Source organism: Peromyscus leucopus, chromosome 1, assembly GCF_004664715.2.
Source record: "Peromyscus leucopus breed LL Stock chromosome 1, UCI_PerLeu_2.1, whole genome shotgun sequence".
NCBI lineage: Eukaryota > Metazoa > Chordata > Mammalia > Rodentia > Cricetidae > Peromyscus > Peromyscus leucopus.
The window spans coordinates 61,372,389-61,391,852 of NC_051063.1; the positions used below are offsets into that span (position 1 = coordinate 61,372,389).

The following is a 19,464-nucleotide window of genomic DNA, read 5'->3' on the forward strand; positions in this document are numbered from 1 at the left end:
TGCTGGGGGGCCCTAGGCAGCCAAGGGCACAGGGCCTCGTGGGAACAATGGCCAGGCCAGGGTGCGCTGTGGCCGAGGCCCGGACTGCAGCTGACAGAGTACGCTGGAGCACCGGTGCCAAGCTGGGCACAAAGGGGCCGTGTTCCCGGCCGGCGGGCGGATGTTTGCACAGGTGTGGGAGTGGGGGCGCCTCTCTGCCGAGGACTGGGGGGCCAGGGGCCAGGGGGCTGGGAAAGAGCTCCTGTAGAAGGCTGGGAACGCAGGCAGGGTAGCCCCAAGGCTGGGCACTGCTAAGTTTGGGCACCACTTATCAGCCACACTATGGGCAGTCACCCACTCACTTCCTGCTGTACCTCAGCCAGCATTGCCCCTCTCCCACCAGAGAACTCTGGCTTTGAGTAGCCTCCCACCCCCACCTCCATGCAGGCCCAGCTATGGCCCTGGGATGTGTCCCCCTACCACAGGCAAGCTTCCTAACCAGGGCATTGAGCTGTCCTACCCATCCTGCTTATTCCTGTCATACCAGGGTATCTGGGGGACATTGGCCCCTGAAGGGTAGACAGAGGCCTGCCCCAACCTGGGAGCTTGTCAGCATGCCCTTACCTTCCCTAAGTTGTTTAGAATGCTGGAAACATCCAGAAGACAGACTGACTCAGCCAATGTCAAGAGTTCCTGTTGTGTACCCTGCTTCTTGGGGGCACTCAGGAATTGTGGGAACATGCATTTGCCCCAGCTTCCTGTCTCCACCTTAATCTAGAAGCTCTGAGAGTGAGCAAGCCTCAAAAACTGTTCATTCCTGGCTGGGGTATTTGGGAACAAACACTTAAACCAGGGCCCAATGTGGCCATTACCACCACGCGTGGCTGCTTTCCCTGCGCCAGGTTCCCAGAGCCTGTGCTGTCCCTTTCTGTAGATTGCCACAATCCAACCAACCTTTTCACTAGCCTAGTGAGCCCCAAGGCCGACAGACTGAGAATGTTGGATGGGATGGGCTTGGCTCTGGTATCCTCTTGCCCACCCAGGGGTACCAGCCCTGGTAGCTCCTCCAGGAATAATGGTGCCTCTCTGTATAACATCTAGACAGCCTATTGCCCTCACAGCTGGGGGTGGGGGGTGAGATAGAGTCAGGGGTAGCCCACAACTGCTCTGAACTGTGTGTTCCTGTTAGGTATTTGTGTTCCCTGGAGTGCAGGGGTCCTCAACATTCAATGCCTGAACAAAGCCTGCTTTCAGAGGAGGACCTGAAGGCCATGTGACAGCAAACAACTTCTGGAGGACACTGGCAGTCAGAAAGCCCCCTAAATTGCCTTAGCCACAGGTTTTTTGGCCATGAGCAATGGTTCCAAGCGCTCTAAGAGTGTAACCTGGATTTCTTCAGCACCATCCTCACAGGAACCTCCCCTTCCCTTGCCTTCTAGCTGACTCCTGGGGAGTCATAGTCTACCCCCAACTCTCTCTCTCTCTCTCTCTCTCTCTCTCTCTCTCTCTCTCTCTGTGTGTGTGTGTGTGTGTGTGTGTGTCTTTCACACACACACTCTCACATACACACTGTCACACACACATTCACACACACACACACACTCTTACACAGTCTCTCACACACATTCCCTCTCTCACACACATTCTCTCTCTCTCTCTCTCTCTCTCTCTCTCTCTCTCTCTCTCTCTCTCTCTGTGTCTCTTTCACACACACAGACTCTCATATACACACTGTCACACACACATTCACACACACACACACACTCTTACATAGTCTCTCACACACATTCCCTCTCACACACACATTCTCTCTCTCTCTCTCTCTCTCTCTCACACACACACACACACACACACACACACACACACACACACACACCTGCACACAACATCACCACCCCTTGGGACATTCGGTCCTAGCATGAGTGGTCATCTGTCACACACCAGCCTCCACAGAGACTGGCAACTCAGCAGGTTTGGAGTCACCCTGACCCAGGAGGCCCATGACCAGCTTCATAACCTTAGGGCCTGGCTGGCACTCACAGTATTGCTTCCTGGGGCAATGAAGGACTGTGCAGACCTCACATCCACAGAAACCCCTGCTTCTTCCTCCCAGCCCCCAAGGACCTTGATGTTATTGTGTCATCTCATGTCTTGATCCTTGGCACAGGTGTGCTCACTGGGTCAGCACAGACACCAAAGACATGCAAAGTATGCATTTGATTCCTTGCTGCACTCTGAGCCCAGGACCCCTCCAGGGGAAAGATCACCCTGTGGTTGAGGTACCAAGCACCACTCTGCACCCCCTTGTCCCATCATCCTTCCTTTCCTGACCAGAAGTTGAAGGATAACCATGTTCACATTTTAAGGCAGGGACCAGGGAACATACACTGTGGTACACAGGAACCCATACTGTAGGCTTCAAGTGCAAATTTTGTGGTTGAAAAGTTTGCAGTGTTGGAGTTAGTAGCCTCAGTGGAGGAGGCAAAGACAAAAACCAAACAAACAAAAAGACTAAAATTGAGCAATTAGAGCCCAGGACTCTACCCGTACTGCCCAGGTCCATGTGTCCTCCACCTGAGACACCCCAGCAAAAGCTTCCAACTTACCACCCCCCACCACAGAGCATCCGCGTAGCTGCCAAACTCGATGCGGCCGGACTCGTTCACTGCATCTTTCTCAGCCAGGTAGACAAAGTAGGAGGAGAAGATAAGACCCAGAAAGCCAATGTACAAGGTGGTGATCAGCTCCTGGGGACAGACAACACATCAGCCATGCTCACATACCCTGTGGTCCAGAGCTCCATAGGTGTGGTGAGAGAAATGCCTTGGTACGAAGTTCCAGCATTTGCTAGATTATACTATGTTAGCTATAGCATGCTATACATGCAGAAGTCACCTTTCAGAATAACCCAGTGTTCATAGCTTTTGAAAATGGTAGATAATGCCACTTAGCAGTGAGGCAGTCTCAGCTCTCACACTGAACCAGTCACTGGGGTCCACACATCTTCCTCTGTTCTCGTGACAGGACAGTACTTAGAGTCAGGTGTCTCCAGAAGCCTCTCTGAGAAAGAGTTGCCTCTGGAAGGTATCTGAGACTCTCACCACTGCACCATCCTTGATTTCCATGCTTCCTAAATCTGTTCTTTATTTAGCATTTTCTACAGGACCCAGTGGTCTTTTGTCCCAAGCCTGAGGGAGCTGGCATCAGCTCTGCATCGTTGGCAGGCCAAGTATGCTGTCATCATGGATATGGAGTAGGTTCAGGCTGGGAAGGATCTGGGATGCTGTCCTCATACCCACATGCCTTGGTACCTGCTTAGCCCTGGGTCACTCAGCTGGGGTCCAGGTACTAAGATACCACCAACCCTGTATCCTGACCTTGTGAATCTCCAGCCCTCCTCCTGTAGGGTGGCCAGCTTCTGTCCTGTCCACACCAGGCTCACTCACCTGACGGTGAATGAAGACTACAGAGCCCAGAAGCCTCCAGGTACCCCCCTGGCGATCAACGTGTAGCATTCGCAGGATCTGAAGGAAGCGGATGCCCCTAAGAAGCAGGGAGAGAGGGGCTGAGAGGGCCATGGTGATCACAAGCTCCCTACGTTCCTGTCCCCACCAAGCCTCCAATGGGTAGAGGAGACACACATGTCACTCTGTACTGGGGCCATCTTGCTTCCTACAGGTGCCTGTGAACCATCACTCCAGGAGCCCTTCCAGGAGGCTGTCTTGGGGAGGCCCAGGGTCACTCACATTGCAAGTATACCGTCAGGTTATCACCTAAGTCCTAGGAGCTAGGAAGTGCTATGGTCAGGCCTTGAACCCAGGGTGTCCTCAATATTACAAACTATGGCCAGCCTGCCCCTTCCCCCACTCACCATGAAAGAACCAGGACGGGAGAGGCTATTGCTTAAGAGGAGGGAGCTTTGTGGTGGGTCCTGTCTCACAGGGAGAAATGGAAGAGTCAACATACCTGATAGCTGATGTGGCAAACACTTGTCCTTTGGAACCCACACAGAGCACAACCATAGAGGCTACAACCACGATGAGGTCTGTGGGAGGGGCAGCTGGTCATTACTTCTGGCATCCAGAAATCTAGGGAGGTTGTGTCCCCACCCACCCCCGGGTGATGTGACACTCAAGCAAGATGGGCACAGGAACAATCTTGATGGGGACGCATGCCTGTGTCTTTACCCAAGCCAGAGTAGACAGAGCCTAAAGCCTGTCAAGCCACACTGAGCAAGGAGAGTCACATGAAGCTGTGGCTCCAGTGCTGGGGGAGCTGGGCATACTTCCTGTTGGCCTTAGGGCCTGTCTCATGCAGGAAGAATAATGTGGGGGGGGGTGTCTCAGTCCATGAGGACTCTCTGGGGGTGACTGTAATGGGGGATGCCCTTCTGGATGCAGGAGTGTGGGATGGAGTGTCTGCAGGATGGGTGGGTGGGACTCACCAATGATGGAAATGGGCTTCCGGGCAAAGCGCAGCCGGCCCCAGATGCCCACGTACTTGCTGCGGCAGCCTGCAGACCAGAGGCGGACCACATACTCTGTCCCAAAGAACACCACCAGGACAATCTCCTAAGGAAGACGGCAGTAAGCTTGTATTAGAGGCTACCACCACTCAGGCTGGACCTCCTATGCCAGGCTACCATGCCAGGAACCTCTGCTGAGGGATACCCAAGACTAGCAGGCTCAGGTGTTCATCTGTAGTAACAGGTGGTACCTGTGAGTAGAACCAACCTGGGAAGGTCAACATACTAAGCCCAGGGACCCTGATAGTGGACACTGGTGAGCTACTACTCTCTAGGGAATACTTTACACCAGGGTTGGGGTACAATGACTGAGTGTGACAACACAATGTTGACATCTGTGTTGTTCAACTTCATGGAATCCACAGAGCTTAAGCCCTGCACCAGAAAGCGGGGGTTCAAGGACATGTGTCTTTGGAGGACTGTCCCCCTTTCACCTCATAGCTCTGCCTTATGATGGAGACACTACATCCACCATCTGTGGCCTTTACTGAGGTCTGGGTGCAAGAACCCTCCCAACCCATCCAGAGAGATTAAAAGGAATAAAACAAAGGGCATGGGCAGCACCAGCTCCCCTTGGTCACTTCACACAGACCAGGCCTCTCCCATTGTATCCACATATACTCTGAAGTCAGGCTGCTCTGAAAGGGTTTACAAGCTAGAGGGACCCAGGCTACAATCCAGGTTACAGTGGTAGATGGACAGATGGACAGAAAGGTGAATGGATAGATGAGTAGATGGGTGAGTGGATAGACAGATAGATACATGAGTGGGTGGATAGATGGATGAATGGAAGAGCAGATGGATGAGTAGATGGATGGATGAGTGAGTAGGTAGGTGCGTGGATGGGTGGATGAATAAGTGGGTAGATGGATGATGGTTGATTGAGTAGGTGAATAGAAAGGTAAATAGACAGCAGACAAGTGCAAGTGAATGGTGTGAGGACCAAGTTCAAAAACAAAATAGAGCCATTAGCGCTTAGTAAAATCAACAGCTAGTCTCTTGTCACTTGACTCAGTCTCCGACTATGATTTAGAATTCACCCAGCAGCACTTTTGAGCCTGCCCCGTCTGTCACAGCACTGGTGAGAGCTACTGTACTGCTTCCTGCTCACACAGGCTTGACACAAACTGAAGGAACGGTCACCGGAGACCTGACGATCACCATGACAGAGGTCAAGATGAGGCTAGTAGGGCCTCGCTTTTGATTGGCACATAGGCCCCAACTCTCCACTCTCCACTATCTGCCTCTCTGATGAAACCCAAAGGCCTGCCACATGCACAGTGTCTGGGGAGTGAGGCAGTGGCTGGCTTGCCATGGAACAGTGACAGCAGGAGGCCTGATCTTAGGGTACCCATACTCTGCTGCCAGTCTGGGTTCTTCCCCAACTCCTGTCGCAGGGACTGACTAAGTGACAGTTCCTTGTTCCATCTCTGGGCAGCTCAGGTCTGGCCCTTCATCCTGCTATGGCTTGGAAATGTGAGTTGCCCTTTGCAAGTGGGTGATTGGAGGATTTGATGTAAACACGTATTTCATGTGAATTACAGCCCACTCTGGCCCTCCAGGCCTTGAGCCCTGTCCCAAACCTGTGCTCTAGCTCCCAGCCAGCCTTCACTGGTAAGAGGCCCTTGGGGAAGGCCTGGGGTGAGGAGGTGAAACCACTCCCACATATGTTAGGGGACTGTGCAAAGCCACAAACCCGCGAAGCCACAAAGCATTGTGCTATTCAGGCCTGCTTCCAGCTGGCTCCCTGCCCACCTCCCTCAGGAGCCTGGCCCTGGAGGGGACTTCCTCTTTGACGGGTAACACTGGCTGCCCCTGCCCCCACTAGTCCCCTGCCAGAGAGTCCACCTTGAGTGGGGGCTGAATACTGCCCACCATACACAAATGCTCTTAATTAAGACAAAATAGCATACCACCTGACTCGTGTTTCAGGCAAGAGCAATAACTTGATGGTAGGCATGAGCTTGGGAGAGAGTCATATCTCCTTCCTTGTGAGAAAAGCATTTGGCCCATGAAGTGCCATCATTGAGGATGGGGGTATGTGTGGTGGCTAAGTGTGGGAGAGGAAGAGGGTGCTGGCAATAATGGCTCTGTTTGGCTAAGCATACCAGAGAGGAGCCATAGTCTCGTTCACCCCAGTCAGTGCTCAATATTAGCCTGTGGAATGAATGAATGAATGAATGAATGAATGAACAAATCTGTGAACAGCTAGGTTGTAAGTATGTTGATTCATCTTTGTTTCTTGAGAACCTGGGCCTGTAAGATTGTTGCTCAAAGTACTGTGTGTATCTTTGGCCAACATGAAAAGCACATTCCCAGTCTCCCCTCCCCCCCCAGAATGTGACTTCATGGGAGAGAGCATGCCAGACCATGAGCGGCCCCAGTAGATAGTTTCAGTGCTAGCCCGGGCAGCAGGCCTCTGTCCCAACTCCATAGGCCATCCATCACCCCGCTGGCTGGCCAGCTAGTGGGCTTTTCTCATTTAGATGTTTGTCATTACTCAAATACCTCCTTAGCAATGGCTTCTGTTGACTACAGGTGCCCCCTGACCTAATACTTGGAGGAAAACCCATTTCGGGATTGGCCAAGTGAAACGGCAGGACCCCCTTACACAAATCTCCAAATCCTATTCAGCATGTGGACACAGTGTGAAGTCCGGCTTCAGAGAGCTTGGGCCCCATCATCCCCTGAAAATGTCTGGCTAGTTATGTTCGGGTCAGGCAGGGCTGAGTTAATCAGTAGGGCTCAGTGACTGGTAGGAAAGGGGCCGAGGAAAACAGCCCCATCTTATGTGGGACACAGCCAGATCCAGTATTTGGACAGAGATAAAATGGTCTCCACCACCATCAGCTTTGCATGTGTGCTGGGGCTGCGGGGGAGGGGAGGGGTGGCCCTCGGACCAAAGGTCACACAGGGACTCCGGCAAAGGGTTGGCATTTGGCAGGAGTGTGAGTGTGTAGGAGACACACTGTGGACCAGTTTGATTCGGGCAACAACACCCTAGTCCACAGCAGGGTTAGGGGAGGCCAGCTTAGTCTCTTTAGAACAGTCCACAGTATTGATATCAGCTATTCTCCCAGCATGATCACCGCCTGCCATGGGGGCCAGGCCTGAGCCTCACCTGTCCTGTATAAGTAATCTAAGTACAGTCCCAGGGTTGAGTGAGAGGCCTCGAACGTCTCTACAGAACACAGAAATACTTGCTACTCCTCCATGTTCACTCCCACTCTCCACTTGATGTCAAAGGCTGTGGGCTACCACCCAAAGGATCTCATGGCTCAGTGAACCCCAAGGTCCTTTCTAGACCCCAGGCACATCGCATCCTCTGGGTTCCCCATGTCTTCAGAGGCTTGGTGTGTGGGATGCACTCTCCTACCCCCCCACTTTCCAACCTCCTGCCCTGCTTAGGCCATCCCAGTACCCCTGAGCCTTGAAAGAGCCAACTAAGAAGCCATTATGCTCCCCCATCAATAAAAGTACCAGCTCAAGGTACCCAGCATTGTCCAGCCCCCTAAAGGGCCTCTCAGGGGAATCCACATGCTGCCAGAACCAAGGACTCAAGGCCAGGGGACATTGATGGAGTGTGCCCCTGAGCTCTGTCTCAAAGATATAAAAGAAAGGGCTGTCCTTGGGCCAGCGAGCTTGGTCTGAGACAAAAGGCAAGAGAGCACAGTGGCCCCTCCCACCCCACCACTGTTCCTTGGACTAGAGCTAGACTGAATCCTGGTTGCATATGGCTTCGTGACTGAGACTCCTGTGTCAGGGACAATGAGCAAGCATAGGGCCTGCAGCTTTTCCTGGATTCACCAAGCCATGGCCACCATGCCTCTTTCTACACATAAGGAAGAAAGCCCATGAGAATAGGAGGCTACCTGCCCAAGGATCCATGGTAGGAATAGACAGACTCGGGCCCAAGGCAGAGGATCTCATGGGTAGGATGGAGCATGGGTCTCACGTTTGGGAATGTACTCTGGTAAGTGAGGCTATTTGCCTCTCAGAGGAATTACTACTGACAACACATGAGGACAGATGAGGTTTGGGGAGTATGTAGTGTATACAAGTCAGGTCTTGTGGGATCAGAGACAGAAACCAAGGTGTAACAGAAAATGGCCTAGGATGGAGAGTGACCTAGAGACATAAGAGCCAGTTACTGGCCAGTTACCTGGTCTGTGACAGGAAGTATCCAGAGTAAGAATAGAAGATGAGCCAGGCACTGGTGGTACACACCTTTGATCCCAGCACTTGGGAGGCAGAGCCAGATGGATCTCTGTGAGTTCAAGGTCATCCTGGTCTACGGAGCAAGATCTAGGACAGGAACCAAAACTACACAGAGAAACCCTGTCTTGAAAAACAAAAAACAAACAAAACAAAACAAAACAAAACGAATAGAAGATGAGCCCAGACCATGTGCAGGCCCCGGTACCCCTATCCTGGGGGTCATCTGTGCACAGCGGGAGAGCTAAAGGTTATGCAGGTGAGTCTGGGCTGGATGTGGGTGTGAAGAGCCCTGAGGAGATACAGGAACCCCAACTCCAACATAGTAGTGCTTTTCTCCTCTAGACCCTTGAGGAGTTTGAGAAGGACAGCAGGGGCCTGCACCTTATTGCCAGCTACCCATCCTGACGCTCTGTCAGAGAAATGAGAGGAAGTGATCTAGTGGCATATGAATGCCAGCACCAACAAAAGAGGTTTGGACAGGCTCTGAAAGCAACAGTCCCTGCAGTGTGCCCCTTGCAGCATCCTGTAGCCTGTCCCTTTGCCCATGGGCGTGTCCTAACCCACATGCTGTGCCCTCTGCCATGACCAGGAAGCAGACCCTAGCCAGTCTGCCTATTTCCCATGCAGTCAGTGTGGAAAGTTGTATCTCAAAGGAGTGATCCACGTACTTTAAAATTATTTTTAAAAACAAAGCTGAGGTTGATAGTGTGTTTGCCTGGCATGCGTGAAGCCCTGGGTTCCATTCCCTCTAAAGCAGATGTGTTACTATAGACCTGGACTCTCATCACTGGGGGCATAGAGACAGGAAGATCAGAAGTTCAGGGTCATCCCTGGTTATGTAGAAAATTTAAGCCAGCCTAGGTTAAATGAGACCCTGTCTTAAAACAAACAAACAAAAAACAAACAAACAAAAAGCTACCAAAAGACAACAACAACAACAAAATGTTATAGAAAGACAGAGGACCGGAATAGGTAGTTATTTGGAGAAGTCATACAAATGAGAAGGAACATCCACAGTTGTAGACATTCTATGTCACTAACTGTGGGAATACAAATCAAGACGTATACGCTGTGTCCCTCCAGCCTATCAGGATGGCTGTTAGCAAAACACAGACACTGACAACAGTGGAAGAGGAGGTGGGGAGGCGGGGCTATTGCGCATTGCTGCCCAAAGGAGACACGAGACCCAAGGTGCTGGCAGCATGGGTCATTGATTCCCAAGTCATGAAGCATGGAGTTACCACCCACTCAGTTCTACTCTAAACAAGGCTCTATCTTAAAAAGAAAAAAGAAAGAAGTAATAGTCCAGGGGAAACACACACACACACACACACAAGTTGTTAGAGTGCTTGCCCAGCGTGCATGAAGCTCTGGGTTCAATCCCCAGCATCACACAGAAATGCATCCATGAAAACAGAAAGTCCTTTAAAAAAAAATCTGTCATAGAGCTCAACAATTCTACTTTGGGGGCTATACCCAAAAGATAGGCAGGACTTTGAGGAGCTATCTGTCCGCTGTGTTTACTCTGGCAATGTCCACTGTGGGGATGGATTAAACAGGCTCCAGACACAGGAGAGTACATAATATTCCTTCAGAAGGAAGTGTGCTCCAACACAACATGACATGGACAGATCTTGGGGGCCTTCGGCTAAGACACAAATCCTGAAAGATCCTGCCTCTAGTACAACTGTAGGCCCTTGGGCTGCTGAAGCCAAAGGGCCACAAAGCAGGATGAGACGGCTGGACCCGAGGAGTCGGTGTTTCACAAGGCCAGAGTGAGTGCATCTGTGAAGACGGAAGGTTCTCAAGGTAGATGGTGGGGATGGCTGCACAACACTGTGAGCTTCATGCCACTAAGCTGAACACTTGAACATGGCCGAGATGAGAGACCTTCCATCATGCATATTTTAGAAAGGGAGCAGTGGCAAGACAGCTCAGGAAATAAAGGCACTTTTTGCCATCAAGCCTGTTAACTCCAATGTCATTCCCAGACCAGACCCACAGGATGGAAGAACAAAACTGATTCCTGCAAGTTGTCTGACTACCACATGCATGCCTAGCTACATGCATGCACACATGTACATGCAAAATAAGGAAATAAATGTAATAAAACAAGAGACAGGAGAAGAGGGCATGGAGTCACAAGGCTCACAGCATCTACTGCCTGCAAAGTACCAAATGGACCCTTGCCATGGCTTCCATTGTGAAGATAAGGGAGACAGCGGTGTGGCAAAGGCAGGGAGCAACCAAGGACTTAGGTTCTCTCTGATCTCATCTCACTACTACAGGGATGGGACAGGTTGATTCATGGGCTTGGTGGCATCCTTGGGCTCTAAATGCTGACAGGGACACCCGGGCACAGACACACTGCCTCTGAAAACTTCACGGCGGGAACGAAGTTTTCTTATTTGACAGACGGACACTAGTCTCCCAAACTGGACCCTTGTGAGCTGCAAGAGATGCAGAAGACAAAAGCTCAGCATGACAGAATTTCTGACAGGCCTGAAAACACATGTCACAACACCAACGCTCCCTATACCTGTGCATCAAGTGCTGGGGGGTAACCACAACAAAGCAGCAACCTGCCACATATGAGCCTGCAGGACTGAGATTGAAGTAAAAGAGGTGCCTTATCTGGGTCAAGCTGTAGTGAACAGGCAAAGGCCAGCACAAGGTTCACAGCCTCCTGGGCCAACCACTGGAGGTTGCAGGCATCTTATCTATTGTTTCATTTGGTCAGCTGATGAATCCCATTTCTGGGAGGGTGGGGGTCCAGCTTACCACAATCACTCACCTGTGAGCCACAGCAAAGCCGAGGCAGGGCAGACTGACTTGGCCCAGCTGCCTTGGACCCTCAGATGAAAGACGCTATTCCCCCCCCCCTTTCTCTTTTTGCCTAACAATCAAGAGAGCTCAAAGATGTTTACCGTGAGTACTCGGTATCTCTGATATTACTGTTTTATTATCTTTTTAATGAAAGAATAATTTGAAAGCCGACTGGAAGATTAACTACTGCAGATGAAGGGTTGGTCTGTATGGGTAGGGGCCCTGCAAGAGGACTGGCCAGCAAAGCCAGGTCACGGGGCCACAGGCCCAGCCAGTTTCCCTGAGGCCCTCCAGACCCTGGACAGGGCAGAGAGTATTAGATACCTTTAGGCCCCTCTTGGGCCACCAATCAGCATAGGAGTGCTGTGGGAAGCTATGGCTAGGCTCCTACCATCCTCTCATAGCTAGGAAACCTGTAAAATGGCCATTTCCTGAGCCGGGGGGCTTCCTGTGGGAGGACAGTGCCCTCTCAGCACAAAGCCAGCCAGCAGACTCTGGGGCCAGCTGTTGTGACTCTACATGGGCCCCAATAAGCCATAGAGAGGGCCAGCCTTGCATTCTCGGGAGGGGCAGCTGGCCGGAGGCTTGGGGCCGGCATGCAAGCTGCTCAAAGCGCCCTTTGTTCAGGTCCTGCCTGTGGCCAGCTGCTCCCAGCCGCCGTCCTGTGCTGAGAGCCCATGGGCCCCCCGGTGATATGTGCTGGGCACAGCTGGAGCCCTCAGGCCATGCTCACTGCCCACCCTGGGGAGCGTCAGCCTCCACAGGCCACCAGCTAGTCCTAGGTGATACAAAGCCTTCAGGGACTCTAAGGGGGTACAGAGTCAGGGTCCCACTGGCTGTAGACGGGACCAGGACTCTGTGGAGAAGTGGCCCTTTCTATAACAGCCCACTGCTTTACAAATAGCTCAGGAGTCATGGGTGCCTCAGAGGCCACAGTCGAGTCCACTTGCTCACAGTGTGGTGGACTCCTATTGGTAGGCAGCCTTGCCAAACTCCTGTGAACTGCAGCTCACAACTTTGGTTGGCTCACCTGAGCCCCTGGCTACTTAAGGTGACCTGGAATGGTTTGGCTTGCTTAGACAGTGGGGGTGTAGGTCCCTTCTGCACCAGAGGGCCTCTGCCAACAGTGACAGTAAGCTGGTGGGGCCCTGGGGCCCAGCACAACATAGCCAGGAAGCAGGCATTTCCTCCGGCCAGCCACCATGAAAGGTAGTAAGCTGTAAGACAGAGCTGGAGGCAGAAGCCCGGCCTTGGGAGTGGGCAGCAGAATCCCACACAGGCCTTCTGCAGGAGCCAGCTCCCAACGGCACTGGCCACAGATCAGCAGCTGCTGTGTCCACACCCATTAGGGGAGACCTGCTTTGGGGGCAACTCTAGGAGACACAGAGCTACTTTCCCCTGAGAACCAGCCCCAACTGCCAGCTGTCTGGGCAGCCATTCTCCACACTGGGCAGAAGAGGCTATGAGGCTTGCTCAGTCACCATGGGGATGAGTGTTCCTATCTACCAGCTAGCCAGGCCCTGAAAGTAGACAACAGCTGTCATCTGGCCCGCCCATTGCGGACCCCATTTCAGCAGGTGCCATGAGGCCCAGTGTCCACTGATATCTGGGGAAGCTTATGTGGGACCAAAACCACAGGGGGCGCCTTGAAGACTGGTTGTTTCCCCTGATCCACATTCTACATCCAAGCCACCCCTCTGTGAAACTCCCAAGGAGTGTTAAGGTCCACACCTCCCTTCTTTCTGGTCTAGTGCCCACATTCTGGTTGAGGCTCAGCCACCTAGGGCCCCCTGGTATCATCTTTAACCCTCATACTATTATGTTACAGGTATAGGGGCCAACCCAGCAGGACTTTGAACATTCCAGCTTGAACAGTGACAGACTGTCTCCATGAACTTCCTAACAAGGCCCTCTGGGATGTCCAACGCTCTTAGGAAGCAATAAAAGTGTAATCAGGTTGCCCAGGAGGTACCTCCAGAGCACGCTGTGCCAGCAGGCCAGGGCTCAGGAGCTTCGGCTCCAGCTAGATTCTGAAAGCCCTACTAATCACCTACTGAGACAAGGGCTGAAAAGGAGACAGATGGGGTGAGTGAGGATAAGGCCAAGAGGAGACTTGGGCCCCAACAGTGGGCTAGCCCATGCTTGGGCCTATTATCATCAGAGAAAATCCTCCTCTGAAGGGAGGCTTCTGGGCCTCAGCCTTGGAATAAAGGCTGCCCACCCACGGTGGGGAGGAGAGCGGGCCCTGTGGTCATTTTAATTTTACGTGGGCTGCCGGTGCGGTGCCGTGTGGTACTGACTAGAGTTACATGCAGTTCAGGTGGTTTAATGAGCTGTCTCCAGCCCTGGGACCCAGCTTGCTGCAAGCCGGCAAGGTGGGGGTGTTCATGCCCTGCCCACTCCCTTCCTCCCTGCTTGGGTGTTCTAGAGGTCAGGAGGCGAACATGGGGGTTCAGTGGCCTCCTGACGCCTGGTAGGGGGCAGGGCAGATGGCGCCAGGATATGCACACAGACCAGCCCAGGAAATCCCTGCCTAGAACTGCCTCATCAGCAGATTCAAACCAAGCCAATTCATGCCATCCCCCAGACGCCTCCAGGATACTTGTGAGCCAGTCCCCCCACGGCAGAGAGTGGGCAGCCTGGGTGCTCTGGAAGTGTGTGTCTGCATAGGACAGGAGGCAATGATTTTTATTTAATGAATTTCAAACTATGTGGGGTTGCAAACACCAGCAATTGAGGAAGGTGATGACAGGCAGACGTGAAAATGAAGTATCTGTAACGATGGGGAAAGGGGGCCGTCTGAGCCTTGCTGGGGGCAGGATGAATAGTGTCTTTCCATTCAGAGAGGTCAGCTCCACATAGCTGTCCACAGCTGCCCTGTCTTCCCTCATCGAGCTGAGTGTCCCCTATTCAGGAGAGTGCCTCTTGTCCCTGGTGAGATATCCCCCCACTTCAATATTTTAACCATTTGTTTCTATGTTTCTAGTTTTATTCATTCTTTCTTTTTGTCCTTATTTTTTTTTTTTTTTTTTTTTTTTTTTTTTTTTTTTTTTTTGCTGCTGCTGTTGCTGCTATTGTTGAAAAGGGGTCTCAGGAGCCCGGACTTGCCTCAAACTCTATGTAGCCAAGGATAACCTTAATCTTCCAGTACTCATCCCCTAACATCATCTCCCCAGTGCTAGGATCATGGGTGTGCAGCACTATGTCCAGTTAATGCAGACTGGAGATTGAACCCAGGGCTTCATGCATGCTAGGCAAACACTCTCAACTGAGCTTAGTCCCCAATCCTTGTGGTGAGTTTGGATCGGAGAACAGGAACAATTGTCTCAATAGTGCAAGGTGTGTTCTTTTAATACAAGCCCTACATATGATTGGCTTTAGAAATCTTCCACGATGCAAAAAAGCAGAGAACAACTATTACCAGGCTCCAAAACTCAAGGAGACAGCTTAAAAACCTGGTCTCCACATTCCTTGCCACCCCGGCCCTGGAATCTGGGCTTTAAGATCAAGAGAGCAAAGCACAGGCCAGTATATCCTCTCTGCATATCCTGTCTCTTGGCTCCTGTCTCCTGGAATGCTCACTTCGGCTTTTTTTCTCACTGCAGATCAAACCCAGACCCCTGCACACACTAGGCAAGTGCTCCACCACGGCTCTTATGGCCTTTCTTTTTTTCCCTTCTGGAATGTTCATTTCTAAAGTGGAGCTATGAGGAAGCCACACAGCAGGGGTAACAGCTTTGGAGGTGGATTTCCCCACACGGCCACCCCTGTGCTGAGCAGAGAGGTGCCAGCCCCAGAGCTGTGTAGCCTTCAGGCCTGGGAGCTCTGCTCTGAGAGCTGTCTGAAAGTGCTGGATTTTGGGGGGGTTATTTTTCGGGAGTGGGGTGGCATGGCTCGGGATAACAGCAACAGTTATTTCAGATTCCTGTTAGATTCTGAACTACTTACTTGCCTGCATTCTCTGACCTTGCATCTACTCAAAGCCTATTCTGAAAGAACTGCCCTATGACACTCATGATGGCTAGGGTTAACTGTCAGTCTGACAAAATCTAGAACCGCCTTGGAGCCTGGCCTCTGAGCATGCCTATGGGCCTCTTTTGATGATGTCCATTGATATGGAGAGACCTAGGTTGTATGAGTGAGGAAAGGGAGCTGGGCAACAGCATGTAGATATTTATTGCTCTCCTCTTCTGACTGCAGACTTCTTCCGGCTGCCTCGACTTCCCCACCCCAATGGACTATAACCTGGAACTGTGAGGCAAGATAAACAAACCTTTTCTCCATTAAGTTACTTTTGTTAGGGTACTTTATGTAATAACAGGAAAAAAATAATGCCCCTCCCAGTCACCATGCTTATCCCTCTTTTCCACACACCACATAATATATCACAAATATCCTGTTGTATGATGTCTTCATATTTATAATTAGGTCTCACCCACACTAGCTCAGGATTCAGTGTTGACAACCTGCTCTATTTGTTCTCTATTTTTGTGTGTAGTTTCTTTGTATATTTTTGGCTATCCTTTTTTTCAACTGTCCATTATGTTTGCTTTACTGAATGTATTGGATACATCTGTTTGAAAATTTAAGAAAAATCAGACTGGGGCTATATAGTTACTCAGCATGCACAGAGCCTGGAGTACTAGCCTTAGCACCAGAAAATTAGTTCTTTATAAACAAATCAAACCCTCTGCCTTTTGGGAGCTTTTGGATATCTCTTTTTGGAAGATAAATTTAGGACATTAATATTTAGTATAAAATTGAATATATTTGATTTGATTTTTTCCATTCTTATGTGTGCTATGGTTTCTTGTCTCTCCCTGCTTTCCCGGCAGCTGCTGAGTTGGTCAGCACCGCCCTTCCTGCTTATCTCATGGACCAGGACATTTTACTGTCCTCTTTCATTCTACCAGACCCTTAAACACCAAACTAAAATCAGCTCTTATCTAAAAACCACTTCCCACAGCACTCATTTCTTGAGACTTTTCTTTGGTGAGCCAGTGATTTGTGTATGGCTCTGTTTCTTCTGACCTCCATCAAGGGCTCTGTGGAGCCAAGTCCTTAGAGCCTAAAGCTTTTTGTCAAAGGCCAGGCAGTAGGTGCTTAAGGCTCTGTGGGCCACATGGCCTCCGTCCTGAAGTGGAAGGGACAAGAGACAGTACATCCACAAGAATTCATGCTATGTGCTCATAAAACTTGATTTGTATAGACATACAGGCAGACTGTGGGCCAAGTTCACAGACTTCCTGGTTCCTCATCCTCTGGTGGGGGAGCGTTATCAGGTAAATGGTATCAACACAAATTCCTGTCAACATCCCCTGCCCAGGACTTCAGTGTGTGACCATATTTGGAAGGAGGGTCTTTGCAGATGTAATTTAAGATGGGACAACAATGGCATGGGGTGTGCTCTTCATCCAACATGACAAGGGGACATTGCGACCCAGAAACAATGGTAGGGAGGAAGCCAAGTGGGCGTGAAGGGAGAGGTTTCTACAGTGTTTCTATACGCCACAGACATCAAGGATTGCCAGCTTCCAGAGAACAGACTGGGAGTGGGCTCTTCTCAAGGCTAGAAGGAACCTACCTGCTAATTCCTTATCTTTGATTCACATCCCAGAAAGAATAGCCCCTAAATAGCTACAAGTTGTCACCCAGACCAATCTAGGGACTGAACTAGGATCCCTAGAGATGTCTACTCCATTAAGCCAGAAGGGCCCTCACCAGATCGTCTTTTTCCTTGTGGGCATATTGGCCCTCTGCTTCCTCACACCGCAGAGAAATGTGGGCTTTGAAGAACCAGTCCAAGTCATTGGAAGCCAGCAGGACTGAGACAGTAACAAGGGCCTCAGAGGTGTGCTGCTCTGTCTAGACAGAAGATGAGCCTTAAACCCCTACCCGGTCCCACTATGCATAAACCCCTGAGAATACAGAGGGGCCTCTGCATATAGGAACAGCCCCAGTTGCCCACCCTGAAATTTGCTCTTGTTGGGGCAGGGGCCTATGATTACCCATACCTGGAACTCTTAGTCAGCTTTGCATTCATTTAAAGCAGGCCTCCACTTTTGCCAGGAAAAGTCAGGCTCATCTATTGCCCAGTTATATGGGGTTTTACTCTTAGACCCTGGACACCACTACCAATGGCTGCCAAACCCCATGGAGAGACATGGGTCCTTTAGCTGGGACTGGGATGCATTTTCATATACAGGGAGCCCACACTTCGAAAACAACCCCAATCAAGAATTCCCACAGAACTAGGGTTTAGTGAAGCTGAGACCCTCAGGGTGAGCACCCTTCACCACAGCTGTAGACCTAGGCAAGCCTGCTGAGCCACTGCCTGGACTCTGGCGCCTTCTATGAAGGTCTAGGTGCTGCACCTAGCCAGGCATGTCTGAGACCTGCAGGGCATGGGAATGAGTGGGTCACCTAATCACAGGTTGTGCTATGGCTGTGTGAGCATGCGCTGGAGGCACAGTGCTTGTAGCTGGCCTATTCATTGTTCATTGATTGTTCCACGACACACTTACTGTGCAAATCTAGACATCTTAATGAGGGGAGACTTTAAACCGTATTTTTTTTTCTTCCTGTCAGGAACGTTTTAAGGGACTGAGGAAATTGTGCATGGGATTGCTGTTTTAGGAGGTGGTAAGTCAACAACTTCAGAGGGAGCCATGCTACTTCAGAGCACGTGTTTGCACAGTTCATGGGAGATGTGCAAGTGACCTGAAATGGATTCTAAGTGCTCATCTCCGCTCCTCCTTGAGTTTTATTCCCTGGGGAAGAGGCTGTTTCCTGGAGAGCCCAGCATATGTCCACTCTCTGCCTCTGCCCCCTTGTGTCTCGCCAAGCAGGGCTGAACAGGGTGCCTGCAAGACTGGTTGGTCAGCAGCATAGAGCATAAAGATAGGACTGGAGAAGCTCTGAGGTCACAGTCAATCCTGAGTCCTCTCAGAGCTCTGAGGTGAACACACACACACACACACACACACACACACACACACACACACACTTCACCCCAAAGTCTAAGTTTAGGAACACCCCAAGATGGACTTTTGTATGTTTTTAAGGTAGGGTCTTGTTATATAGCCCTGGCTGCCCTCTCATTTAGTATACAGCCCAGGCCAGCCTGGAACCCATGGCGATCTTCCTGCCTCAGCCTCCCAAGACCTGTGTGCTACTATACCCAGCTCCAAGATGGTCTTGTCTTCAAACTTAGGCTGAGGCTCCTGCTCCTTGAGGGAATGAATGCTTTGAGAATGGGAATGGCCAAAATTTAGCCAAAAAGAAATTCAAAACTCACAGATCCTCTTTTTACTAATTTATGTCAAAAATAAATAAATAAATAAATAAAACCTTCTTGCTAGGGAAACTTCAGATGAGATGAATTCATAGGTCTGTCTAACATGGAAGGGAGAAATATAAGACATTTTATACAAACTTGTGCTGAAATGAAGGAGCACGGGTACCACCCGACTGACCCTCTGGTACCAAAGCAGAACACATGGCAGGAAAATTAGGCCTTCTCCTGAGGAACACAGATGCGCATACTTGACCCAGAACCTCAGTGATCTAGTCCAACAGGATGTACATTTAAAGACATTGTGACGGAGATGGCTTTGTGTGACAAATGGGGGTTGTTTTGTTCTTTGCAGTATAATGAGCTCAAAATATAGTTTAAGAGAGGAAAAGGCTAAGCCATCTCAACAGGAAAGGCATTGGGTACCACCCAACAGTAACTGATACAGTCTCCAGGCCCAGGAGACTAGGAAGAAAAAGAACATGTCCCAGTTACCATCACCAGCCCCCTTACCCCCATCAGTCCCAATATTACAGACCCAAGGCTGGTAGACCCAATACTATCAGATCCGAGGATTTCAGGCCACTTGGCCTCTCTTGGTTCACCGCTGAACTTCCAGTTC

At 50.8% G+C, this 19,464-nt stretch overlaps 1 protein-coding gene across 1 annotated transcript in view; it reads right to left on the reverse strand.

Annotated features, from left to right (window-relative positions):
- The window catches only part of Kcnq1 (potassium voltage-gated channel subfamily Q member 1), a 329,937-nt gene that overhangs the window by 240,865 nt on the left and 69,608 nt on the right, over positions 1-19,464 (reverse strand). The window contains exons 3-6 of the mRNA XM_028870925.1: positions 4,424-4,550; positions 3,946-4,024; positions 3,426-3,522; positions 2,586-2,726 (exon numbers count right to left, since the gene is read on the reverse strand). Of these exons, the coding sequence (XP_028726758.1) occupies positions 2,586-2,726; positions 3,426-3,522; positions 3,946-4,024; positions 4,424-4,550 (444 nt within the window). The remainder of the gene's footprint in view (positions 1-2,585; positions 2,727-3,425; positions 3,523-3,945; positions 4,025-4,423; positions 4,551-19,464) is intronic.